The sequence below is a fragment of the Mauremys mutica genome, chromosome 4 (genome assembly GCF_020497125.1).
Source record: "Mauremys mutica isolate MM-2020 ecotype Southern chromosome 4, ASM2049712v1, whole genome shotgun sequence".
NCBI lineage: Eukaryota > Metazoa > Chordata > Testudines > Geoemydidae > Mauremys > Mauremys mutica.
The window spans coordinates 37,587,075-37,614,340 of record NC_059075.1 but is presented as its reverse complement, the minus strand read 5'-3'; the positions used below and the strand labels follow the sequence as shown (position 1 = coordinate 37,614,340).

The 27,266-nt window shown below is 42.3% G+C and overlaps 1 protein-coding gene across 1 annotated transcript in view; it reads right to left on the bottom strand.

Moving 5' to 3' along the window:
* Positions 1-27,266, bottom strand: part of SEL1L (SEL1L adaptor subunit of ERAD E3 ubiquitin ligase) — a 59,666-nt gene that overhangs the window by 18,270 nt on the left and 14,130 nt on the right. The window contains exons 4-16 of the mRNA XM_045015065.1: positions 18,142-18,309; positions 16,710-16,815; positions 13,984-14,146; positions 10,666-10,719; positions 10,527-10,586; positions 9,194-9,275; positions 8,367-8,521; positions 6,740-6,796; positions 4,917-4,985; positions 4,071-4,148; positions 2,411-2,473; positions 599-686; positions 104-252 (exon numbers count right to left, since the gene is read on the bottom strand). Coding sequence (XP_044871000.1) covers positions 104-252; positions 599-686; positions 2,411-2,473; positions 4,071-4,148; positions 4,917-4,985; positions 6,740-6,796; positions 8,367-8,521; positions 9,194-9,275; positions 10,527-10,586; positions 10,666-10,719; positions 13,984-14,146; positions 16,710-16,815; positions 18,142-18,309 — 1,292 coding nt within the window. The remainder of the gene's footprint in view (positions 1-103; positions 253-598; positions 687-2,410; positions 2,474-4,070; positions 4,149-4,916; positions 4,986-6,739; positions 6,797-8,366; positions 8,522-9,193; positions 9,276-10,526; positions 10,587-10,665; positions 10,720-13,983; positions 14,147-16,709; positions 16,816-18,141; positions 18,310-27,266) is intronic.

The following is a 27,266-nucleotide window of genomic DNA, read 5'->3' as shown; positions in this document are numbered from 1 at the left end:
TTTTGACAAGTCAGCATTTTCTACAAAAATAATCAAATCGAAACATTCCTGACCAGCTCTACGACTTAGCCTGGGTTGTAAGTTTATGAAGAGAGGTCCTCACCTCGACAGCAGTATGACAGGAGCGCATCACGCCGGTGCCAGTGGCGTGCATCTGTGCCAGATTATAGAAAGCCAGAATATGACCACCCTGAGAGGCCAAATTAAAATATTTCAAAGCCTGTTTATAGTCTCTCTTCACTCCAATGCCATCTACAAAGAAAGAAGCCACACCAGAGGTCAATACTATTCAGAGATTGCGAATGAATACCTCACAAAGGCAGAATTGCAACCAAAATTAAGGATATAGTACTTGTGTTTTTAATTTTAACAATTAAATAACAGTAGCTGAAGGCAATTTGTTAAGAAAAATTCCATCAGGTAAGGTCTAAGTATTCAAACTGAAGGAACATTAAGACTATTTTACTATATTTTGTGCTAGGTGGTCTAAATTCTTATGATGAATATACAGTACTGACTCATATATGTTAAACACACTACTAGTGTCCCAGCGCCATCTAGTGAATACTTAATGCAACAACATTCTGAAACCACTTACTGTAATACATTGAGCCCAGCTGAAGCTGCCCATCTACCCATCCTTGTTCTGCAGCCTTCTGGAAATACTTTAATGCCAGTTCATAATTCTGCAGGAAGACAGGTTGAGTCATTACAGAACCTAGCAAGGTGGCACACTAAGGAGATATATCCTCATCAAAATGAGGATGAACTTGTATGAATGTATCTGTGCATCAAGTATGGATTATATGCCCATAAATCTTTATAAGATAGGTTTCTGCTGACAACAGGAGAATAAATACATTAATGCTTCTTGTCCAGCTATGTAGAAGAGTTACACATAAAACACAAATAAGAGTTCTGTTGAGTAAGACAACAGTGTGATGCAGTTGTGAAAAAAGCTATCATTCTTGGGGGGTGTATTAACATGAGTGTTGCATGTAAGAGATGGGAGGTAACTGCCCCGCTCTACCTTGCACTGGTGATGCCTCAGCTGGAGCGTGTGGCCAGTTCTGGGAGCCATATTTTAGGAAAGATGTGGACAAACTGGATAGAGTTCAGAGGAGAGCTACAAAAAGGTTCAGCAAACCTGATCTATGAGGAAAGGTTAAAACAACTGGGCATGTTTAGTCCTGAGAAAAGAAGAGTGAGGGGGAACTTAATAATGGTCTTCAAATTGTTAACGGCTGTTACGGAGAAGATGGGGATCAACTGTTCTCTATGTCAACTGAAGGCAGGACAAGAAGTATTCCGCTTAGTCTGCATCAAGGGAGATTTAGATTAAGTTTTAGGAAAAACTTTCTAACTATAAGGATAGTGAAGTTCTGGACTAGACCTCCAAGGGAATTTTGGAATCCCTGTCACTGGAGGTTTCTAAGAACAAGCTAGATAGACAAACACCTGTTGGAGTGGACTAGGTATACTAGGGTCCTGCTTCAGTGCAGAGGACTGAACTAGATGACCCTCACAATCCATTCCAGCCCTATGTTTCTATGCTTTTTATGTTCTCTTCAGAGTAGACTATTCTCTACCACTTGATGGCAAGTGTCGAAAATAGGGCTATTATCTCAGTCTTTTAGGACACCCAAGAAATCACTAAATACTTTACAGGTTCTCCAACAAACCTCTGCTTCAAAAACCTATGCCAGTAGCTATAGGATGGATATCCATAAAGCTTTGATACTACAATGGCTGATTGCAATGCTGTGCATGGACATTAGTTTGTTAAGCTAAATGGAATGGACACATTGTACTGTTTCAGGAGAAAACAGCTCTAGAACTCTTAGCTGCACTATTTAGCTTTAAAATAGTTCAGCTCAACTACAGACACACCTTGAATTTTGAATGTATCTGTTTGCAAAGCTGAATACCTAGAACTCCAGGAAGGTACATCTTGCACATGGGATCGCTAGCAAGGCAAGTGATGTAAGCATTTGTCTCTGCAGATTTCCATAAAAATCTATACATAGACTTGTGTGTCCTTGAACCAAGAAATAGTTCAGAACTACATCTAATTGCAAGACAAAATAAAGCTGGATTTTAAAAGTATTCTACAGTATGTTTTGTATTTTAAGAATTATTTCAGTCCTGTGACTAGTAACATCTTTAATGGGCACTGGGTGTTCAAGTTATTTGAAAATATCAGGGTATTATGTTTCTCAGTACTGGAGTTTTACTTTTCCAACTTATATCCATAGGATCTGAGCAACTAAAAGATGATTACCTATGAAGGAAAAGTCAGCAAATAAGATTATGTAACACTTATCCCTCTCTTCTACCAACCAGGTATTTTAGAAATTGACTGATTTTTTCACTAGGTGATCAGGACTGAAAAGATACTATTCAGACTTACCACTGGAACTCCTCTTCCATACAGGTAAGCCATTCCTAGTCCACTCTGTCCAACTGGATTACCCTGACAAAGAAAAAAAACCACTCGAGGAAAAAAAAAGTGGGGGACCTGGCTACAAGTTTTACCAAAGTCTTTAATATGGTCCTTTAATGTCCTCTAGGATAGTTGTTGTTGAAGATTAACAGATTTTCATAAACTCTTTAATATGTCATTGTCCCTCTTTAAGCCCTATGGTGCTAGCCTCTCCTTGGCGCCTATTGTGCTACACTTGTTCTGTTACCACTCCATTGATTTCAGTAGAAAACTAGGGTGTGCCCAATGCCAGAAGTGAGATCCTGTGCTGTACCTCTCAGAGACACAGCACAGAACTTGCAGGCCAAGGGGAGGTGGCACTAAGGTAGCTTTCAGCCACCTATGTGCTCCTGAGTCTGGGCTGTTCTGAGGGCTGGAGGGGCCTGTGGTGTAGCAAATAGCCTTGGGGCCCTAAGTTATGACAACCTCTCTGGAATAGTCAATTTATGGCCTACAGCATAGCCTAGAATCTCTACAGCACTGTGTGCTATGGCTGTGCCCGACACCCACCTCTATACACCAGGGCTTGTGAGTGTTCCTCTGAAGGCAGCTTTACACAGCTGACTTCCACAGTGCATACACTGGGGGAATCTCCCCCAGCCAAGGCTGTTAGGATACTGTTATGCTGGGTAAAAAGTGCTGGAGTGGTGTAAAAGGTCTAGAAAGGCGTGAGAATCTCATCCCAGGTATCTTGACAAATTCAAGCAGTAATCAAGTTGCTAATGTTAGTTAGCTTGCAGGGCATGGAAGAGCAAGAAAAGTACACCTCTACCTGGATATAACGCGACCTGATATAACACAAATTCGGATATAACGCGGCAAAGCAGTGCTCCGGGGGGATGGGGGGCGGCACGGGGCTGTGCACTCCGGTGGATCAAAGCAAGTTCAATATAATGCAGTTTCACCTATAACGCGGTAAGATTTTTTGGCCCCCAAAGACAGCATTAAATTGAGGTAGAGGTGTACTAGGACTTCATCCCCAAACCGAAAGAACTGCATTCTCACCACATTTTATACATACACTGTATTTCTTTCCCAAAAAGCTACTTCTGCGTCAAGCTAATCTTCCCATAAAATAAACATTTTAAATGCTCAAGCTTCTTTTGTATTTAAAACTCAGTGAGATAATCTGAACATATTATCAAAGGAAATGAAAGCATATGGTGCATGGACAAGAGAAACAAACTGCAGCCCCTAGTAGAACACAGTGTCAGTTTAATTTATAGCTACACTATACAACCATTTTGGAGAGTAAGTGAAGACGACACACACCCCACACACAGTGCAGGAGAAATTTAGAGATGGGATTTAAACATCTAAAACAGAATCAACAGTTGCATGTCATAAGAGAATTGTTGCACCTGTTGCATTGAGCAGACTCCACAAAGCACTGTGGTCAGAAGCTTAATTTTAGGTCTTATGAAACAGTCTATGTTTGTAAAGTACTTTACATATGAATTTTTAAGCTATTTAAGTTACAAAAAATGAAGTCAAAGGGAGACTTTTGTGAACCAATCACGATCTACCTTTCAGCAGATATGGGCTTTATATTTCTAACTCATGAGTAAAAAAAAAACAAAAACCATACCATATCAGCAGCTTTCTTGAAATACTGAAGAGCAGTCTCATTGCTCTGGGGTATGATATCACTTCCTTCCGAATACATCTGGGAAACAAAAGCACAACTAACAGTTAATTAAGATAGGGGTATAGTTTAGTTTTAAGTGGGAGAAGTGAAGAACCTCGATTAATGTTCGATGTTGAATTCATGTCCGTTTCTTTTATTGGCTGTCATTGAAAATTTACAAAAAAATTAATGCAAATTTTAACATGTATAGATAAGAAAAGAGGTGTTTTTAGACTAAGGCTCAATAATTGTCTTTTAAAAATAAAAAAACCCTCACTTCTATGAAAAGAAATTGCTCTTTAACCAATAAGATGATGTTGATTAGGAGGCTTTGTTATGGGAAACTATTGTATTTCATCAAAAGGCATTCTGGAAAAAGTTGAGCTACCACATCGCTCCATTAACAGTAGTGTATACCATACACACATAGACCTAATATGCTGGAAAGGCTTAGGTGTCAATAAGGCAGAGCTAGAATTCTTGTATTACTGTGGCTGCTCAGGGAGACAGATTACTGTGAAGTTTCTTACACTTTCCTCTAAAGCATTAGGACTTGAAGAGCTCTGTGTAGCTCAAAAATGTCTCTCTTTCACCAGCAGAAGTTGGTCCAATAAGAGATTACTTCACCCTCCTTGTCTCTCTAAAGAGGCTTTGTTTGTTTTAAAACGAATGCCTAATTGAGGAGCTGAAGTCTTTAATCAGGCAACTAAATAATCATCCTGATTTTCAAAACGTGGAGAGTACCCAGCAGCTCCCGATGAAACAATCATCCACATTTGCATGCTCTGGAAAATACTTGTGTCTTACCTTTCCTAGAAAGGCCATGGCATGCGAGTTACCAGCATTAGCTGCTTGGTTGAAGTATTCAAATGCTCTCTGTGAGAAAGAATCCAAAAGTATTTTAGTCAATAAAAGCATTTACTCCATAAACAAATAGTGTTTGTAGATTCTATATTACACTCCATTGGTAACAGGTATATTACCAAATATTGCTTGCGATGTACAGTAAAGGTTCCAACATGAAGATGAACATCCCCTGGCATGCCATAAGTTAGCAAGAGGGGTCAGAAATAATGCTATTCATTTCAATTTACAAAGCAGCTTCATATCAACCTGTCTCAGAAGATTAATTCTCTAGGCATTTGCATAAGGTAAATCCACTCTATAATTACAATTCTTTTTCCATAATCCATTTTGAGAGCACTGTCCCCAGGTGCATTTTTTTTTTTGCTGCCATAGAAAAGGCTACACAGAATGTCTGAGGACAACCTGCCATGCATGAAACCTGCCTGGTCTTCCTTTATCTGCAGAATGGCTCTCGCTTTTAAGCACAGAATGGCCAAAATCCTGCCCAAGATTTTAACACAAAGTTGAGTGTCACTGTTGGGAAACTGGAGCTGTTTAATTAGATAGTTTGCCCAAGTCAACTGAATGATTAAATATACATAATAGGAGATTTACCCCACATAATTTGCATACCTAGACCAGCAGCCACTGTTGGCCTGGCATACCCCCAAAATTCAGGAGGCAATGCCTCATTTTTCCAGTTGTGAGCAGTTTATGCAGCTGAGCCCTACTAGCCTAGCCTAACTCATCCCAAAAAACTTAATTGCAGGGACGTGTGTGTCTATAGGATGTTTTCCAGTCTGGGTAGATATTTAGATTTTGTACTGTTCTGAGATTGTTTGATGTCAATAGGGAAAGCTCATTTAAGTCAGGTAAATTTAAAGTTCAGTTTGACCAGAACTAGCTGCTGGCTCTATGAGGAGGACTTGGTTTTAAATTCTTGATTGATACTTGAGAGGCAAGTGGGAACACTTGATCACTCTGGCAGCCACAAAACTGCATGTTAGGTATTTCAAATTGCCTCCATCTTCAGTGCAGACTCTGTGGCTGTGCCCAGTATGAATGATACATATGGATCAAAAACAATGCTGAACAAAGAATGTTTTTGTTTGTTTTAAGTTGACTTAAAGACAACTGCAGGGTTCATTCACTCTCTTGTTGGGAATTAGTCTGGAATAATCATCTTCATTACATGCCCACTCTGAGTTACACCAACTCTTCATTTACCATCACATAAGCTTTTTAAAAATTCTGTCTGCCTTTGCAGCAAGTCAATTTCTTCCTATTGCATAAGCCAACCCAGCACTGAGCTGGGAATTGTGAACACCTGGTAGTACTGAAAGCCACACATCCATTTGCTGCTTATTCAGCCATGAAAGAGTATATTTAGTGTATGGCAACAATTCTTGTAAACAACACTGGCCAGATTCTAATTTCAAATCTATGCATCAGCACACCACGAAAAGCCTCTTACACATGCAAAAGCCCAGTCACTGAGATGTGCAATGAAGTCTGTTGTCTCTTCTGTACAGGAATCCTGCGCCATGTATTTTGACTTCATCTCCAATGTCTTCAACTAATGTGGGGCAGGGAGAGAATCTGGGTCCTTCTACCAATCAGAATAGTGCATACAACTAGCTAAGAATGCCAGTCACAATTGCTGTATCAAGCCAACATTTAGACAAGAGTTTTAGTTTTTCAGGAGGACTAGACAATTTACTCTCTTGTAAATCATTATATTTATCACTAGGGCATAAATGCCAGCAATGACGTAAAATGGGTACCTGGTGATTTTGCTCCACTCCTCTTCCTCCATGTAAATGTAACTGACCAAGGCCAACCTGAAAAATAAAACGAAAACTTAAAGCATCGTGTCTCCCTGTATACAGAAGCTTTATACACAAGCAATACAATTACAAATTGAGTAAATTAATCACATGCACAGCAAACAGCATACCAAATTGTTTATCAGAGATAAAGATTAAAGGAAATAAGCTTGAAAACAAAAATTATTCTGCTTCAGTAGTCACCACAGTTTGAGGCAAAAGAGTGATTAAAGCAAATGAGTTGGCTCCCCCAGGTTTAAGATCCTTGTTACGATATAAAAAAAGATTGAGCATCTTTGAATTTGTTACCCTAGTTTTTAAAAATCCTATCCTCTCAATTTTTTTATTTGTTATGGTCAGTCATCTCTCAGTTCTTTCTGATTCCTTCCATTAATGTGGATTAAATATAGAGGAAGGGAGTCATGTTTACACTCTACAGACAGCAAAATCCTCTACCCACAGAATAGATACAATGTGGGCAGTGGCAGGCCAAGCTTCCTCCACCTGGCCCTACCAGTGTGCCCCAAACCTGACCTGGAAGGGCTATTTTATTTTCAATGGTCTCTCTGCTGAGATTGCTAACAAAGGAGCCAATTAAGGACAGTTGTGATGTGGACACTTGTCCACTGAAAACAATTCGTTTTACACGCAACAGATTATTTGCCATCAGTGACCACACAGCAGTATACGGAATGGAGTATTTCCATATATTTACAAGAATTAACTACAGCATCTCAGATAACACTGCAAGATCCCTGCTGGCAAACACTTACTTTAAATGATGACTACTATACATTTCTTCATGACAGCTTTGAACTCCACCAAAGACCCTTTGGCTTCTACTTAACTGTGTCACTGCTGCCATACATGGTTGGTATGCTGTTGGTCCAAAGGCCACTCCAGTGTTGTGCCATGTTTATTCCTTAGGGTGAACATTTCTAATGTAATGCTAGGTTGAGGCAGAGAACAGCAACAAAGGGGGATGGAGAACATTCATGGTTACAGATGACAGTTCTTCTAGTTAAATCTAGCCACCTTACAACCACAGACAAGATACCTAACTATGGTGATATTGGTCTCTCCAAGGCCCTCAGCAGTCCTCTACTCCTCTGTCCTGAAGGCCCTGCACTGTGACAGTCCTTCTGGCCAAGGCTCCCTCCACAACAGCCAATTCTGCTCCTAAACTGGCCAGAGGAGTTTGGAGTGTTGCAAAGCTCCCTCCTCCTCAGGGTGTGAGGAAAGCAACCATTAGAATGTTGATCAAAAGAGGAATTTTATTTTCCAAGCACACACCAAAAAAAAAAAGAAAAAATTTTGTTCGTCAATTTTTATTGGTGGAATTTTTAAGTTTGAAAAATCAAGACTGTTTCTCAACAAATACCTGAAAATTTTAACAAAACAAAAATATAATCAGAAAGCTATTTTCCATCAAAAGAAGTTTCAGTGAAAAATTTCTGATCAGTTCTAGTAATCATGTTGGTCTGGGAGTAAGAGAAAAAACTGGATTCTTGAGAGCTTCATACATTTGCAACTGCTCCAACAGCCTCCGGAAGAGTCCCACCCCATCATGTCACACTGATCATACCTGTGCTTGTACATCTCCTTTCTCTGCTAGAAACTGGTAATATTGAATCAAATCTTCCTCCAGCATCCCACTGGCCATTCCTGGATTTTCCACTTCATCTGCCAGGCGAATTCTCTGCACAACTGTGCCTCCTGTCAGAGATATATCGCTAGCCACTGGTGACAAGAAGATGAGAAGAACAAGGAAAGGAACATGAAGTTAACATACTAAGACATATGAAGTAAGCCATTTGCAGACAACTTTCAACTGAGCGCTACATTTTTGGCACACCACCAAAAAGACTGGTTTTATCAAAATCCAACATCCACCCAGATCCCATAAACTGGGCAAATAAGGCTGTATATTAAGTAAGTATTTCTCAAGAACAAACGAGATATTATATAATTTTGTGTATTGTAGGCAGGTGATAAAGGGGAGTAGGCAGTTTTAGCTGTGACTCTGCCATACGTGGATGGTGCATAGTGCAAGACAGTTTAGGTTCCACAACCAACATTAACTCTGAATTTCCAGAATTCAAAGAATATTTTTTAAATAAATAAAAAATCTATTAAGTTTTTCTAGAAAGATCAGTTAATTTAGAAGATTAATCATGCCTGGCAATACCCATTTGTGAAGTCCTTTGGCATCCTTCAGAATTAAAAGTTTAAATTTAAAGGTTATACATGGAAGAAGTTATCATAAATTGGTCTACAATATCTGTAAGAGCTAACTTACCAGTGTGTTCAACTAATGAAAGAATATAAAATTCTAAATATTTTGAAGTATGCCCAGACATATATTGTAGGTAATTCTAGATTTGCACCTTCGTTAATATGAATTTTTTTTACCATGATTAGCCACAAGTCGATAGTGAGTGAGAGCAGATTCACAACTCTGAAGGACTCCTATCCCACCCCAGTACCGGTAACCCTGCAAAGATACAAAAGCAAGGAACCATCAGTTGTTATACAGCCACTTATTGGACATTTTATGCAGTTAAATAGCTTGATGCACACGTGCGACTTTCATCAACTTTTCACAGCAGAAGAAATGCTTAAGATTAGACGTACTCCTAACACAAATGAATAGGGCCCAACCAAATTCATTTAGGTCAATTTCATTGTCTTAGGATTTTAAAAATTGTAAATTTCATGATTTCACCTATTTAAATCTGATGTTGTAATTGTAGGGGTCCTGACTCAAAAAGGAGATGTGTGTGTGTGGTGCGGGGGGTGTTGCAAGGTTATTGTTAAGTGGGTTGCAGTACTGCTATCCGCACTTCTGCATTGCTGCTGGTGGCGGTGCTGCCTTCAGCTGGGAGCCCAGCTCTGAAGGCAGAGCCGCTGCCAGCAGCAGCACAGAAGGAAGGATGGCATGGTATGATACTGTCACCCTTACTGCTGCGCTCCTGCCTGCAGAGCTGGGCCATCAGTCAGCAGCTGCCACTCTCTGGCCCTCTAGCTCTGCAGGCAGAGCTGAAGTAAGGGTGGCAATACTGCAGCCCCTCTAAAATAACCTTGTGACCCCTCTGCAACTCCCTTTTGGGCAGGACCCCCAATTTGAGAAACGCTGGTCTCCCCCATGAAGTCTGTATAGTACAGGGTAAAAAGCTTTCATGGGGGAAGACCAGATTTCATGGTCCATTATGCGTTTTTCATGGCTGTGAATTTGGTAGGGCCCTATAAATCAATGCAAGAGTAGTCAATGAGCCTTGTGTTTTAAATCAAACAAAACAACTAAGCAGATTTTGATGCCTCAGGAGCAACAATTTAACACATTCTGTTTAAAGGGTTTGAATTTTATATACCATATTCTATTTGTGTGTTTTATACGTGCTGTTGGAGAAAAACAAGATCCTGCTTTGGTTTTTAAGGGCTTGAGTCTCCTCTCATTTATACCAGTAACTTAATTGAAATCCCTGGAGATAAATAAGGACAAAACAGTTGTGAAGGAGACTCAAGCTTCCACCTTCTGTGGAAGGTTTCTGTATTAAATAGTAATGGAATGGGTAGGCAATAAGCAGCACTGTATAGACATGCTCTTGTGTTTAAAAACTGAGCACTTACACTTTTAGGAGAATATAAAACATTCATGATCTTAATAATCAGATATAAAATTAGATAAAAAAGGAGCATTTCTATTAACTTTAGTTCTGTGTATTAGCTATGAAATCTCACTTACCAAAATCATGTGCGCTATCAGATTTCCTCCGAGAGCTCCAAAAGTGTAATAAACAAGGGCCTAGAATAAGAATAGAAGATATTTAATCATTTGCATCTGAAGTGAAATAAAAGCAAAAGTGAAGATTTGACAGAGTTACCTTAGCTTGACTGGAATTAACACCAAGACCAGATGCATAGAGAAATCCAAGAGCCTGAAATAAAAATACAACTCAATGAATATTTGGAAATTTAAGGATTAAGGTTTGTAGACTAGGAACAAAAAAAAGGTAAATATGTTTTCCAGGTCACTGCAACATAACAGGTACTTGAGTGCATATAAGCAGACCAAAAAGCCAACTTTATTTGGGTAACCCCCATGTCTAATTCATTTATTATTAAATATAAAGCATATGATTTCTCCAAGGTCAAGTAGGCTAGCATGGATTTCTCTTATGTTCTAGAAGAGGCAGAGCTGTCTAGTATCCACTGGAGCGTAGGGCTGCAAGCCAAAGACTCAAGAGATCTAATAATGACTGACAAACTTGCTGAGTTGCCTTAAGCAAGCACCTTAACCTCTATGCCTCAGTTCCCTCATTAGTAAAACAGAAATAACTTCTCTCTCACATGGAGTGTTTTGCAAGGATTACTTAATTTTTTGTATAGAGCATTGAAAATTAAGTTCTATATAGAGAAGGAGCTGCTGGCAGGGTGTTCTCCAAGAGGGCTCTGGGACTGTGGAACTTACTTTCCACCTTGGCTCAAAATAGCCCAGAGTTGATGGATTTTCAGGTATGCTGCAAAATCTATTTGATAAAAATCTGGCCAAGGCAGAGTCTGAGTATGTATATTCCTGGGGGCAGGTGCTTTAATTTACTGGTTGGCTGAGCTAATTCATTATTTGTATATGATCAGTTTTGCTGCTGGGCAGTAATCATTTGCGACTGTAAATCTAATTAGTTATGACACCTAGAACTTTCTGAAGAAAAAACAAAAATAAGTACTGTTCTAGCTCCGCCACCTGGTACAGCTGTGTGGGCCATCAGAGAGAGAACATAGAAGATACAGTGTCACACACAAATATAAGAGCTAAACTTCCAAAGTTTGACATGTTAGGATAATCAAGAGACTTCACCTACAGTGAACAGTTAATATAATTCCACCAAAACCTGAAGTCTGTTGTAGCCACACCAGCTGATCAGTTATCAGTGATGGCTGCATACAGTATTTCAGAAGTAACACAGCTATGGGCAAGTCATGAATCATGCATCAGTCTTGATCTGGACCTCACTGCCTGAAATTGTGGAGACAGGATAGCCAACAGGTTTATACATACTAATCTACAGACATTTGTAACCACAATCAAAACATCTGTGTCCTGGAATGAAGACTAATATGTAATTCCACTTAAAAACCTCCAGTGTAGATGTATGGTAGTGATGGTACTGCAGTATGAATACTGCTAGTCAGTGGGCCTCAAACTTCTTTAATGGCGACCCCTTTCACACAGCAAGCCTTTGAGTGTGACACCCCCCTCCCCCAATAAATTAAACACACTTTTTAATATATTTAACACCATTATAAATGCTGGAGGCAAGCAGGGTTTGGCATGGAGGTTGATAGCTCGTGACCCCCCCACGTAATAACCTCATAACCCTGAGGTGTCCCAACCCCCAGTTTGAGAACCCCTGTGCTAGGTGAATAAGGGGCTTATGCTCTAGCTTTCTCCCTCAATAATTCTTTCTTGTAGACAGTCTTTAGTAACTGAAAAAAGATACAAGTGTTCCTGCTGATATTTCCAGTACTCAGCAGCCCTACACTGTAACAGTCACTGAAAAAGTTCTATTGCTTGTCATTTGCTCTCAAGATATTCAGGGCTGCAGACGCAGGGCTGAGGAGTAAGGGAAGGGGAACAGAACTCATTTAGACAACTGTTCAAAACAATAGTCCTACCCTTTAGACAAGTTACAAACAAACCTCAGTGCCGCTAACATGCCTTTGAATCACCTCCATTCCTTTGATAGAACATGGATATTAAGAGAATGAACTTCACACAGCATGCTCCAAGATGCCTTTATTTTCCCAGGAGGAGGGGTTGAATTAGGTTATGGAGTGGAGTGAGGGAGTTTACTTGAATGGGGCAGGAGATCTTTGAAGTAATACATTACTGGTCATATGTTTAGACTGTATAATGCCTTTAGACTCGCATAGGCACTTTTTTAACAAAAAAATTCCACTTAATGTGATTATATGCACATGGTTATATTTATAGGAATATCTGCGTTCCACTCCATTGCCAGAAGTTTGTATATTTTTATAAAAGACATTTAAATAAAAACTACAAAAATTATTTTTCAGCCTCCTACTTAGAGTGGGTACTTCAATGACATTAAGGTGTGTGTGAGGAAGTGGAAGTGGATGTAGACAGAAGAGAAATTAAGGGATAGAAGTGTGTGTGTGGGGGGGGGAACATCTCAGACTCAAGTTTAAGGTGTTAGGATGAGGCTTTCCTTCAGAATCAGATATCTGCACCTTGCATAAAGTGTATGTGTAAATATTTAATGAAAATTCTGTGTTGATACCTACTGCCTTTGAAACCAAAAGTCAACAATTATAGAACATTTAAAACATGTATGTTTGTGACTAAAAGGGCAATTATGTTTCATCCAACAGTTGTCAAATTCCCAGTGTAGCCCAGATAACCTTGAAAGAGCTTAACTATCAGCAGGTATCTTTATGGAAATCCCATAGCCAAACAAACAGCACCAGGCCATTGACTCAGAAGTTTAAAAGATATTTGGTTGGCTAGAGTCTTCAAATTGTGGCTGCCTGTATCTTCCTGACCTGTACCCAAGCTGGTAGTTAGTTAAGCGATGAACAGACCAGAACTCACTACTTACACATAGGTTTAAAAAAAATAAAAAAGAATTTCCTTTTAAATGTCATTAGGTCAAAACATAAGTTCTAGATGTCAGATTTATTTATTTAAGAGCAAAAAAGGTGCTGGATTGCAGCCCAAGAGACTTAAGTCCTGTTTATCCACAAAACATTTATAGCCCAAGGAAAAGCAGAGTCAGCTTCCCCCATCAACGTTCCTCATCCCATTCTAGAGATGAGAAGGGAGGTCAGTCTTCATGGCCCATCCCGCCCTTGGTCATGGCTGAAGCTGACAACATGAACACTAAACAAAAGCTCCCTTTAGAGCAGTGCCCCTTTACTGTAATCTGCCCATGCCCCCTTGGGAGTGGAGCTGTGGCTGGGAGCCACGGCTGGGCTCAGGAACTGACAGCTAAGGCTGGAAGCGGCGCCGCGGCTGGATCGGGGCTGAGCTGGAGGCAGAGTGGGACTGAGTGGCGCTTCTTCCCTGACCCCCATGGGGACTGGCCCAGGCCCTTCTGCATCCCCCCAAACATTCTTCTACAACCCCCTGGACAGGCATTTCCCACAGTAAGGGGACCACTGCTTTAGAGCATACATACCGTTTGCCCTTTAGGAGATCCCTCCTCAGTCAGTTTCTCAAACAGCTCTTTAGCAGACTGGATGTTTTGCTTCAGGTAATCCCCAAACAATAGAGCATAAGACACTTTTTCCATTGCCTTGGTATGGTTCATGTCGGCTGCTTTCAGAAGATACTGATATGCTCTTAAAGAAGAATGTAATTAAAGGTTTAGTCACCTTTAAACAAACAAAACAAGTTCTATCAGTAAAGCTAAAAGCTACAGAGGAAACTTTTCACTGCCTCACTCTGTTCTAATTGCCATTCTGTATCTACCACTATCTAATTTGCAGGCATTTCCCTTTTTAAACATGGTATAATATTCAAAACCTCACATGATTAAGACACCACAAATTAAGAGCCTATTTATGGGTTCACAATCCTCCACACTGTTAACATATAAATTAGTATTATTCATGAGCCTTTTTAACAGTTCACAGAGTCAGACACCTGCTCACTACAGAGGTTTTTTTTCTGTTGTTGTTCTGGTAATGGAAGACACCAGACACAGGATCTAGTGACAAAAGTAAAGTTACCATCACCACTGCTTTTTAATGGTTTCATATGTCACATGAAAAAACAGAAGGCATCAACTCAACTATCTTGTTTCACTTCACTATTAAATCAATTTAAACTAAAAGCATAAACTAAAATCCATACAAACACTGGGCTAAAATGATTACGTAGTTGTTACTGTTGTAATGAAGTGGCTAGATTAACCATGAGACTTTTTGGGAAAAGACCTTTTTGCTAAATTAGTTTTGCTGATTTTGCAAGATCCATGATTGAAATAGACAAAAGGTCTCTTCACTGTGATTCTGACATCTAGAACTGTGATTCCCCAAAAGGTACCATCTAAACAGGTTAACGTATAAAAAAATTGTTTTGTATACTTTAATCTGTCGAAGATATTAAACTATCCTGAAGAGTTTAAAGCAAATTGTCTCACTTCCTTCTTTGCTCCTATTTGTTTGCTTTCCAGTTCCTATTCTCTGGACGACTTCTTTTTCCCCTATAAATAAATTTTTATATTTCAGGCTCTATGTTGGTTTCTTTCGCACCACTCTCTTGTAGTCTTATGTTTAATAGAAAGGTGAGTAGTGACCTGAAACTGAAAGACCACTGCTACTAATTCCTATAATATTTAAAGCACAAAAAGTAGGATGATCTTGCAGCTAAGGTACTGGACTGAACCAGATTTTCAAAGTCCAATGCCTGGCTTTGTCAAAGATTTCCTGCATCACCTTGGATAAATCACTTAGCCTCTTGTGCCTCAGTTCCCATGTGTAACGTGGGAATAATGCTTCCTTTCTCCCACTCTGTCTTGCCAAAACTAAACTTTTGGAGGTCTTTGTCTCTTATTGTGTCTATGTAGAGTGCCTTAGTACAAGAGGCCCTGATCTTAAATGTGGCCTCTAGATGCTACTGCAATACACATGATTTACAATATTTACAGTAAGTCGGAACTACCTGACGTTGCTGCTGATTTACTAGATGGATGGAGCACAAAGAATCCAGACTGAGCAGAATGAGAGTTTCATCTCACCCTTGCTCTTCCTTGGTTTCCTCTTTTGCATTTATCCATTATGTTATACAAAACTAAATTGTAGTAACTGAGTTAGTTAGCTAGAACAGAGAATATAATCAATACTTTGCAGTTATATATAGTGCTTTCATGGTAACCAAGCAACAGTAGAGAAGTTCCTACTGAATCTTGTTAATCTAATCTTTGAAGAAGTCAGTGAAATCCTGAGTTGAAAGGGAAAAAGATCTCAGGAGTCTCAAAAGGTGCCAAACAGGCACTGGATATGTCAAATGTCAGTGAGTCCAGATTTGAGTTTTTAAGAGTTCATATTATGGCAGCTGTTACATCCTGCAGGGGCTGTTCTAAGATAGTCCTCTCTGCTGCTGAAGTAGGTACCACATTACAACAAAAACATTTCTACAATTCATGTTCTCAGTATAGGTTAGGTATAAAGAGGGCCAGGAATTTTTTGACAAAGCCTTTTTCTGATTTTTAACTCAGAAAATATCTGTCAAAAACTTTTCATGTAAACATAATAGCTTCAATGAAACCACAGACAAGTGGTTAAGGACTCAACAGGCAGAGCATGGACTTGGACCTGGATCTCCCACATCTCATGTGAGCATGCTAACCACTAGACTATTGGCTACTCAGGTTGTTGGCGGGATGGGGGGGGTGTTGTCTCTTTTTTCATTACAGATTTCAAAAGGTTTTAGGTTTGTCCTGCTATAGGATGGATTTAAAAAAAAAATCTTGAAATTGTGTGTGAAAAAAAACAAAACAAAAAAACCCAGATTCCTCCTGCCCAGCTCTTGTTACATGGCTAGAGAAAAAACAACGGTTCTTTTTCTGAAGTAGAGAATTGCATTGCTTAGCAGCACAACGAACATTGTTAGAATTATCTGCACACATTCCATAATGGAAAAAGTCTAGCTACTTTTTGTGGATCTACTCAAAGAAAGCTGTCATGAGTTTCTGCTCCTGTGAATGTTCTCTAATTACCATTTATTCTCAATGCCACATGACTGATTTATATAAAACTAAGTCTATATAACTTCTAGTATCACTCAAGTCTAAAACCCAGTGTCTCATTAAGCTGTGTCCTGGTTACAAGACATCATACCAAACCAAGTCATCCGTGTCTCCCAAGAAAGACCTATGTTAATGTTCAAGCATGGACTTACTCTTTCTTCTGTGCCTTTTTACTGCTCTCGTTAAGGATTTTCATCCCAGTCTGGTAAACATCCTCTGCTTCTTGCATCTGTCTTCTCTTATTAGACTGCTCTTCAGCTAAAAAAGAAAAAAGATAAGTGGTTTAATCAAATGCAAGAGGCTGGTCTCATAAACATCTGTTTCTGCTGGGTCTTCATGGCAGATTCTTCCTTGGCGACATGATTAGGGTGCTACCAAATTCACGGCCATGACAAATGCGTCACAGTCCGTGAAGTCTGGTCTTTTGTGTGCTTTTACCCTCTACTATATATAGATTTCACAAGGGAGACCGGCATTTCTCAAATTGCGGATTCTGACCCAAAAGGGAGTTTCAGGGGGGTTGTGAGGTTATTTTAGGGGAGTCGTGGTATTGCCATCCTTACTTCTCCACTACCTTCAGAGCTGGGTGGCTGAAACATGGTAGCTGTTGGCCAGGCACCCAGCTCTGAAGGCAGCGCTCCATCATCGGCAGCACAAAAGTAAGTGGGGCAATACCATACCATGCCACCCTTACTTCTGCGCAGCTGCCTTCAGAGCTGGGTGGCCGGAGGGTGGTGGCTGCTGACTGAGGGCCCATCCTTACTTCTGCGCTGCTGCTAATGACAGCTCTGCCTTTTGTGCTGGGCTCCCAGCCAGCAGCCACCGCTCTCCAGCTGCCCAGCTCTGAAGGCAGTGCAGCTGCCAGCAGCAGTGCAGAAGTAAGGGTAGCAGTACTGCAACCTCCACTACAATAACCTTGCAATTCCTCCACAACTCCTGTTTGGGTCAGGATCCCTACAAATTACAACACCCTGAAATTTCAGATTTAAATAGGTGAAATCATGAAGTTTACAATTTTTTAAATCCTATGACTGTGAAATTGACCAAAATGGACCGTGAATTTGGTAGGGCCCTACATATGATCTTGTTACTGCAAGACAAGATACAGAGGTTGTGCTGGCAATGAGGGAGAAAGTTGTCTCAATGGGCTGTTGGGTTTTTATAGCCACCCTTTTTTGTGCATTTGCCTAGTCTTTCATTTATTTTGCTATCACCATGCTGCTCAAATCATCCTCCTGGAAAGGTGGGGATAAAAGAGATAAAATATCCTCAAACACACATGTTTTGGCTTCCTTTCTGCAAGAGACAAAAGGGTCATATTTGTGCAGCAAGCCACTGACTTCAGTGGGATGTATACAGTGAATTCCCCATGTAACTCTCAAATTGTACCCATTAAGGTCACTTTCAGTTTCCATGAACCCAGGAAATGGGAGTACCACATGATAATGTGGGAACAGATATCTATGACACTAGGATGGCTCTCCCTTTCCCATTACTTCTACTGTGCAAACCTTATGTTTATGGAGACACTTGCCCACAAGGGATAAGGAGACCATTAAACTCAGTAAATATTCTGCTACTTACTTTCACAGAAGCCCCACTTTTGATCTCTCTTGTAATCATAGGTTGTTGCACACCAAAGCCTGCCATCTTCCCTCCCATCAGCAGTACATTCTGCATACTCCTTCTCCAGGAACAGGAAGGGGAAGTGACAGGGCTCACTGTCTGCAGTGCCTCCGATGGCTGTCAAAACTGGAGAAAAAAAACCCCCACCAGGAATGAGCTCTCTCTCATGATTTCTCCCCAAGTTAAAGTCTGTCTCTCACACACATAGCAAACAAACTGTTCACCATCACAGGGGACTGTTCCCTGTATGCCAGGTTTCTGAGTTTTAGTACGACAAACTAATTAAGTTAAAGTTTCATTATTCATGCAACACTATAAAGAAGGGAAATAAAAAAGGGACATATTTGATAAATAAGATTCGCATTTTAATGTTATAATTACTATATTATTAGCCGTTTTAAATTATTAAAAGTCTTAAGATATCAAAGCTGGAATCTGAAAATCTAATTTCGTTTCCAGTGCTCATATACTACTTGCTTCTGTATTGCACTTCACTCACCTAGGGCAATGAAAAAGACTGATTAGATTGTGTGGCAAAGTTCCTCCTCTCCCCTAGTAGGTCCTGCGCTTATTGGCGGGTTTTCCTCCCCTCAGTGGTCTTCCCCTTGGACAAAACCCACAGTCTGGATCAACTCTTGAGTCTGTTTTAGGAGTAGTGAGACTTGGGGGGAACCCGGTCCCACCCTCTACTCCGGGTTCCAGCCCAGGGCCCTGTGAATTGCAGCAGTCTCTATAGTATTACTTGTAACTGTTGCTTGACTGCTACAGCTCCCTGGGCTACTTCCCCATAGCCTCCTTCAAACACCTTCCTTATCCTCACCGAAGGATCCTCCTGGTGTCTGGTACTGCTTGTACTCCTTAGTCCTCCAGCAGCTCACTCTCAGCTCCTTGGTCCTCTTGTTCCCAGCTCCTCACACACACTTCCTTCCTCTGGCTCCTCCTTCTCAGACTGGAGTAAGCACCCTTTTTATACCAGGTGCCTTGTTTAGCCTGTCCTGATTGGCTGCAGGTGCTCCAATCAATGTAGCTCTCTCTGGTACTTTCTAGAAGGTTCTTAATTGGTATCAGGTGCCTTGTTTAGCCTGTCCTGATTGGCTGCAGGTGCTCCAATCAATGTAGCTCTCTCTGGTACCTTCTAGAAGGTTCTTAATTGGCCCCAGGTGCCTTGATTAGCCTGGAGCAACTGCCATTTTGGTACCTATGGTACTAGGGATTTGCTTAGCCTGGAGCTAACATACCTACTCCTCACTACTTTCCTGTAGCCATCCGGCCTTGCTCCATCACATATCCCCCCCCTCTGCTCAACACCATAGGGTTGCGCAACTTGGGACGCCAGGCAATGTGCTCGTGAAAGACCATCAGCGTTGCCGTGGTGGCATCCAGCCCTATGCCGTATACGGAACTGGAATGGTTGTAGGGATAAGAACCACCTGGTGACCCTTGCATTCTTTTCCTTATTTCTCTGCATCCACTGGAGGGGTGCGTGGTCCGTCACAAGAGTAAATCGCCGGCCCAAGAGGTAATAACGCAGCGTCTCCATGGCCCATTTGACAGCGAGGCATTCTCTCTCGACTACTGCATACTTCTGTTCTCGTGGGAGCAGCTTTCTGCTGAGGTAGAGTATTGGGTGTTCTTCATCTCCAATCACTTGTGACAGAACTGCCCCCAACCCCACTTCAGAAGCATCTGTCTGTAAAATAAACTCTTTGGTAAAGTCTGGGGCTATGAGTATGGGGTCATTACAGAGGGCCGTCCGAAGGTCTACAAACGCCCCCTCTGCAGCGTCGGTCCACTTCACCATGTCCGGACCTCGAGCCCTCACCAAGTCTGTTAGAGGACTTGCCCTGCTGGCGAAGTGGGGGATAAACCGACGGTAGTAGCCTACCACGCCTAGGAATGCACGGACCTGCTTCTTTCGGGTTGGCTGGGGCCAGTTTTGAATTGCTTCTAGTTTATTAGTTTGGGGCTTTACTATACCCCTCCCTACAATATATCCTAGGTACCTAGCCTCTGCTAGTCCTATGGCACACTTAGCAGGATTAGCGGTGAGGCCAGCCCGCCTTAAGGTGCGTAGCACTGCCTCAACCTTCTCCAAGTGGGTTCCCCAGTCTGGCGTATGGATGACGACATCATCTAGGTATGCAGCTGCATAACTAGTATGGGGGCGCAGCAGCTTATCCATGAGGCGCTGGAATGTGGCTGGGGCCCCATGTAATCCAAAAGGGAGAACAGTGTACTGGAATAGCCCGTCTGGAGTGGAGAACGCTGTCTTTTCTTTAGCTTCTTTGGTCAGGGGAATCTGCCAATACCCTTTTGTCAGATCCAGGGTAGTCAAGAAACGGGCACTACCCAGCCGGTCAACCAGTTCATCGATGCGTGGTATGGGGTATGCATCAAACTGGGATACTTCATTCAGTCGGCGAAAGTCATTACAGAATCTCATGGTACCATCAGGTTTGGGCACTAGAACAATTGGACTGCACCACTGACTGTAGGATTCTTCAATAACGCCTAATTCTAACATTTTCTTTACTTCAGCCTTGATTTCCTCTCTTTTGGCTGCTGGGATTCTGTAGGGTCTCAGTGTTATTTTGGCTCCAGGGATCGTGCGGATATGGTGATAGGTCTCAGTTGTCCGCCCCGGTTTTGTAGAGAAAACATCTCGGTTACGATTAATCATATCGGTTGCCTCGATCTTTTGGATTGGCGTCAAGTCGGGTGATATCTTTACTTGCTCATGTACATTATCCTCCTGGGGAAGAGTCTCCCGGGTGACTAAGCATGCCTCTCGATCATGCCAAGGTTTTAGAAGATTGATGTGGTAAATTTGCTCCGGTTTTCTACGGCCTGGCTGCCGTACCTTATAGTTTACCTCTCCCACGGCTTCAATTACTTCATAGGGTCCCTGCCACTGGGCCAACAGCTTGCTTTCTGCTGTGGGTACCAGGACCATTACTCGATCCCCCGGTTGGAACCGTCGAAGCTTTGCTTGGTGGTTATAATGGGTCCGTTGGGTCTCCTGTGCTTTTTCCAAGTGTTCTCGTACAATGGGTGTAACCTGGGCTATCCGATCCCTCATCTGTAGTACATGATCAACTATGTTCCTTCCGGGATTTGGCTCCTCTTCCCAGGCTTCTCGGGCTATATCCAATATGCCTCGGGGGTGGCGCCCATATAGAAGTTCGAATGGAGAGAAACCTGTGGAGGCTTGTGGAACTTCCCGGATGGCAAACATGAGGTAAGGCAATAGGGTATCCCAGTCTTTCCCATCCCGGCTCACCACTTTCCTGATCATGGCCTTGAGGGTCCTATTGAACCTTTCCACCAGGCCGTCTGTTTGTGGGTGGTATACAGAGGTCCGTAGAGCTTGTACATGGAGTAATGAACAGAGATCTTTCATCAATTTAGACACGAAAGGTGTCCCTTGATCAGTCAGCATCTCCTTGGGAAGCCCGACCCGGGAAAAGATCTGTACTAACTCCTTAGCTATTGTCTTGGAAGCTGTGTTGCGTAGGGGGACAGCTTCCGGGTATCGGGTTGCATAGTCTAGTACAACCAGCACATGTTGGTGGCCCCGAGCTGTCTTCTCTAGGGGCCCAATCAGATCCATGGCTATGCGTTCAAATGGTATCTCTATTATCGGAAGAGGTATCAAAGGGGCCCGCAAGTGTGGGCGGGGGCTATGTAGCTGACACTCTGGACAAGAGGTGCAGTATCGCCTGACATCTTCATGTATTCCTGGCCAGAAGAACCTCCGCAGGATCCTGGCCTGGGTCTTCTCTACCCCTAAGTGTCCTCCAAACAAGTGACTGTGGGCGAGGCTCAATATGGCTTTTTGATGTTTTCGGGGCACCAGAAGTTGATGTATCTCCTGCTCCTGCATTTGCACCACACGGTACAGGAGATCTTTCTTCACCATAAAGTAGGGTCCTGGACCTCGGACCTTCCCCTCCACTGGTATCCCATCTATCTCAGCCACCTCTTTCCTGACGTTATCATATCTGGGGTCCTCCGCCTGGTCCCGTCCGAACGTCTCTCTCCCCGGACTACCCTGTTTGAGCTCCCAGGGGTCAGCTTCTGCTTCTTCCAATGGCCTGTCGCCCTCATGGCTGGGGCCAGCCACCGGCTCACCTTCTGTATTGGTAGTTTCACTGTTGGTTGCTCGTGTCCGTCGGCCTACTAGCGCAGTCTTCTGGCTTTGGGTCAGGATCTGGGTTCCCAAAGCCTTCGCGGCCTTCCTCTCTTTTTTTTGTCTTCCGGGTCTTTTGGGGGGCTGAGAATAGATCCTGAGAAAACTCAGAAAACGTTGGGGGTTGACATTCCCCCAGTGATGAGTCGCTGTCAACAGGGTCTCCACTTCCCTGCAGCCTCTCGGGGGGAAGTAAATTATCAAACCCTGGATAGTCTCTCCCAATAACTACAGGATATGGGAGTTTAGGTACAACGCCCACTGTTACCTCAATGGGGTTCCCCTGAACCTCTATCTCCACAGGGATGGTGGGGTATTGGCTCATGGCCCCATGCACACATGTTACTGCTACACGTTTGGCTTGCAGCAGCTGGCTACTTTTTACCAGCTTACCCGATATAAGGGTGATAGCACTTCCTGAGTCCACCAGTGCTGTAGTCTCTGTTCCATTTATCTTCACTGGCCTGGTATAGTTATGTGGGGCTAATGCAACGCCCGCCAGGTGGATAAGGGAGCATGGGACGTCCCAATCCCCCAAGTTGCATTGCATAGGCTCTTCAGTGCTAGGACATTGTGCGGCTATGTGTCCCCACTCCCCACATGCATAACATCTATAACTATTTCTAGTCAGTCTCCCATCCTGTGGGCTAGGGGTTTTAGTCACCGAGTTCCCTCCACTCAGGCCAATCCCTTCCTTCTGGAGTCTCTGTTGGTTTTCAGCCCCCCTCTTCCCCCACCTAGGACTCCCCAGGGGTTTGACTGTCCCTCCTTCCCGGGTTGGGGTTGGGTGTTTGCTACGGAAAGGGCTTTCCTTGCGTAGTTGGGTCAATCCTTTGGCTGTCATGCGTCTTTCTACCAGCGTGATCATTTCATCATAAGTGCACGGCTCGTTCTGGCCTACCCATTTGCGGAGATCTGGTGGCAATGCCCTCGTGTACCGGTCGATGACCAGAACCTCCAGTACCTCTTCCGGACTCCGGGACTCTGTTTGCAACCATTTTCGTGCGAGATGGATGAGGTCATATAATTGGGACCGCGGGGTTTTGTCTTCCCGGTACCTCCACTCATGATACCGCTGGGCCCGTACTGCGGATGTTACCCCAGATCTGGCCAGGATCTCTGCCTTCAGTTGGGAGTAGTCTGCTGCAGCTTCGTCAGGCAGATCATGGTAGGCTTTCTGGGCCTCCCCACACAGGAACGGGGCCAGGATGCTAGCCCACTGATCTCGAGGCCAGGCCTCCCGTAGAGCTGTCCTCTCAAAGGCCAGAAGGTATGCCTCTATGTCATCTTCCCTTGTCATTTTCTGCAGCCAGTGGTTAGCCCGTATGAGCCGTGTCCCATCATGCCCACGGTTCATTTCTGCAAGGGTCTTTACCTGGCCCACCAGTTCCTGCAACACAGCTCGGTCTTGAACCGCTTGGTCCATCAGCAGGCGGTTAGTTTCTTGCTGCAGCCGCACTGCTTCTTGCTGGGCAGCTGCCTGGACACGGGTAGCTTCCTGCTGGGCCGCCGTGGCTTGTATCAGTGCCCGTACTACATCATCCATTGTGGTACAAATTGTAAACCCCCTTTTTTTTTTTTTTTTTTTTTTTTTTTTTTTTTTTTTTTTTTTGGTGTGTGTGTTTTAAATCACCCTCCTTCTTCCGCCGCGCTGTGCACACCAAACATCCCACCCCTGACACCAGTTGTGGCAAAGTTCCTCCTCTCCCCTAGTAGGTCCTGCGCTTATTGGCGGGTTTTCCTCCCCTCAGTGGTCTTCCCCTTGGACAAAACCCACAGTCTGGATCAACTCTTGAGTCTGTTTTAGGAGTAGTGAGACTTGGGGGGAACCCGGTCCCACCCTCTACTCCGGGTTCCAGCCCAGGGCCCTGTGAATTGCAGCAGTCTCTATAGTATTACTTGTAACTGTTGCTTGACTGCTACAGCTCCCTGGGCTACTTCCCCATAGCCTCCTTCAAACACCTTCCTTATCCTCACCGAAGGATCCTCCTGGTGTCTGGTACTGCTTGTACTCCTTAGTCCTCCAGCAGCTCACTCTCAGCTCCTTGGTCCTCTTGTTCCCAGCTCCTCACACACACTTCCTTCCTCTGGCTCCTCCTTCTCAGACTGGAGTAAGCACCCTTTTTATACCAGGTGCCTTGTTTAGCCTGTCCTGATTGGCTGCAGGTGCTCCAATCAATGTAGCTCTCTCTGGTACTTTCTAGAAGGTTCTTAATTGGTATCAGGTGCCTTGTTTAGCCTGTCCTGATTGGCTGCAGGTGCTCCAATCAATGTAGCTCTCTCTGGTACCTTCTAGAAGGTTCTTAATTGGCCCCAGGTGCCTTGATTAGCCTGGAGCAACTGCCATTTTGGTACCTATGGTACTAGGGATTTGCTTAGCCTGGAGCTAACATACCTACTCCTCACTACTTTCCTGTAGCCATCCGGCCTTGCTCCATCACAATTGACATTTGGTTATAGGAAGTTTGATTGATGGTTCTCATGTATTAACTTGCGCAATACTGCAGTTTGAGTCTCTAATATCATAGGGAAAGATTTAGATCTAAATCTCACTGAATTTTTATGGATTTTTAAAAAATGGATGACATTTCTATTAACTTTCATGAAAGCTTCTCATTTTACAAGCACTGCCAACTCTCATGATTAAATTGTGAGTCTCACAATTTGGTATTTTCATTAAACTCCCAGCTCCGAGAGTCATGTGAATAAAAAGATACTCTCTCAACTTTACTTTAAACAAAAATGTAAGTTTCTAGTCCTCAGGATTAGAGAGAAAATCTTGAAAACATGACCCCCTGAAGGCTCAAAAACTATAAAGCCATAAAACACTTTAAATGTTGTGGGTTTTTTTTTTAAAGTGAGCCCAACTTATGATTTTTGAATGCTTGGTGGTGTCAATAATATTTTAAAGATACATTATTTTACAGGTTTGGTTTAAGTCACCTCTATAAAAAAAACTCAAGTTGTTTACATACAGGTCTTCTAGAATTACTAGGAACACTGCTATGCTGGACAATTCCAAAGATTTCATTTTTGGGAAGACAATGACATATGAGCAAGTTAGTTGCTTGCCCAACAGTACACACTAACTAGTGGCAGAATGATTTTTCTTTAGAATATGCACACAGTTATTTGCCAGCTCCAGCACCTATGGCACAGGGGCTTAGCACAACAGTCATGAGTAACTGCCAACCCTGGAGTAGTCTGCAGAATTAAACTGACTACATGTATAGTCTATTGTCACCTGCTCAACTACTGAACTAAAAGATGTCCACAATCAGTGACCAACAAACTCAGCACCTTGGCATCAGCCCTGCTGAGAACTTGGATTTTGTCTGTATTGCAGTTATTATTTTAGAAGGTCTGACAATTTTTTCCCTGTAAAGGGGAAGTTTTAAAGTTACTTTTTTGGTGTCTCCCCTTTACAACCATGTTAATTAAAAAGCTATGGAAGAATATTCATTCACTGTTTATAAGAATCCTAAATTTACTTAGCATTATCCCCCTAAGCTGTTTTCACATAACACTATGCTGAAGTCTATGAAGTTAGAAAGGTCTTTAAGTACTGGTGACACAGCATAGCAGTGAAGGGGGAAAAAAGTAAATCAGCTTAGGCTGCACCTGCTGCGTCAATGTAGAGTAAAACTGAAACTCTGGTAAAGAACTTCTCTCTCTCAAAGTTTCATAAATAGACAAATGATGGTTTCCTATGAACCAATAGCAATGAACATTTCCCCCTCCTCCAATCATCAGTTCACCTTCTTGGAACTCAACAGCTTTTTACAGGCCAAGACTAGAGTTCAATAAATATAGGATTTGCCATACCAGATCAAACTACTGGATTCATCAAGTCTGGTTCCTGACCTCTAGTAGTGGAAAATACTGGATGCTTCAGAGGAAGGCAAATAACAAACATATAAAACGCACCAAGCAAATCATGTAGTGCTTTAGATGGTGGCATTAGTTTACAACTGCCTCTCACACCTTATTGCATAGCTATGATATTAGTAGTCAAACACTCAGCTAGCCACATCCCATTTCCTTTTCCACCCCACCTTCTTGTTTTTATTTTAAATCCAGGCACAGTATTTGTTTCTCCCACATACAGTTGTTTTTACTAACACCTAAAAGAATGCAAGATGCTACAGTCCATACACTGTGATAGTGCTGTTATGGGAGAAAAATGGAACCATGAACTTTGTATGAGAGGCAAGTATAAGATGAAGTTATTTATAAACTTATACATATTAAGATATCAGGTATGGGCTAATAAGCATATTTACTCAGGTGACAATCTAAGCGGCTGCACACAGTCTAGTCTGGGATTCAGCTAGCTTGCTATAGTAGAGAATGTTCCAGGCAACCAGCTGAGGCATTTTTACAGATCAGATTTGAACAATGTGAAGACAAAGCCCTTTCATGGCATTTTGATGGGAAGATACAAAGTACCTTAATGAAATTTCACCTTCAGTTAAGAGGCCTGGCTCACTAAACATGATGCTTGAATCTGAAGGCTACCAACAATTGCTTATACTACTAAAAATGTCTTTTTACTCACTTTTCCACTTCATTGATATCTTTCATCTCTGTACAATGTCATACTCACCTACAGCAACATATACAAGTGCCCAAGAAAAGTGTAGAGCATTTTGTATTAGCTAGAGGCTACTGATGTTTTATAGGAAGTCACTTTTTTTTTTTTAAGTGTATAGAGCTGGTGGAGGTTAGCAGATATTATTAGAGGTAGTTCTGCACAATTACTGCTTCCTTTCACCATGCTAATCTGCATTTGTGAAAAGGCATATGAAAAGAACGGCTAGAGAAAGTGTTGAGTTAAACATTAAGTTACCATGCAATCACCCTGTTCCATAAGGTTAGAGTAAAAGTTAGTTTA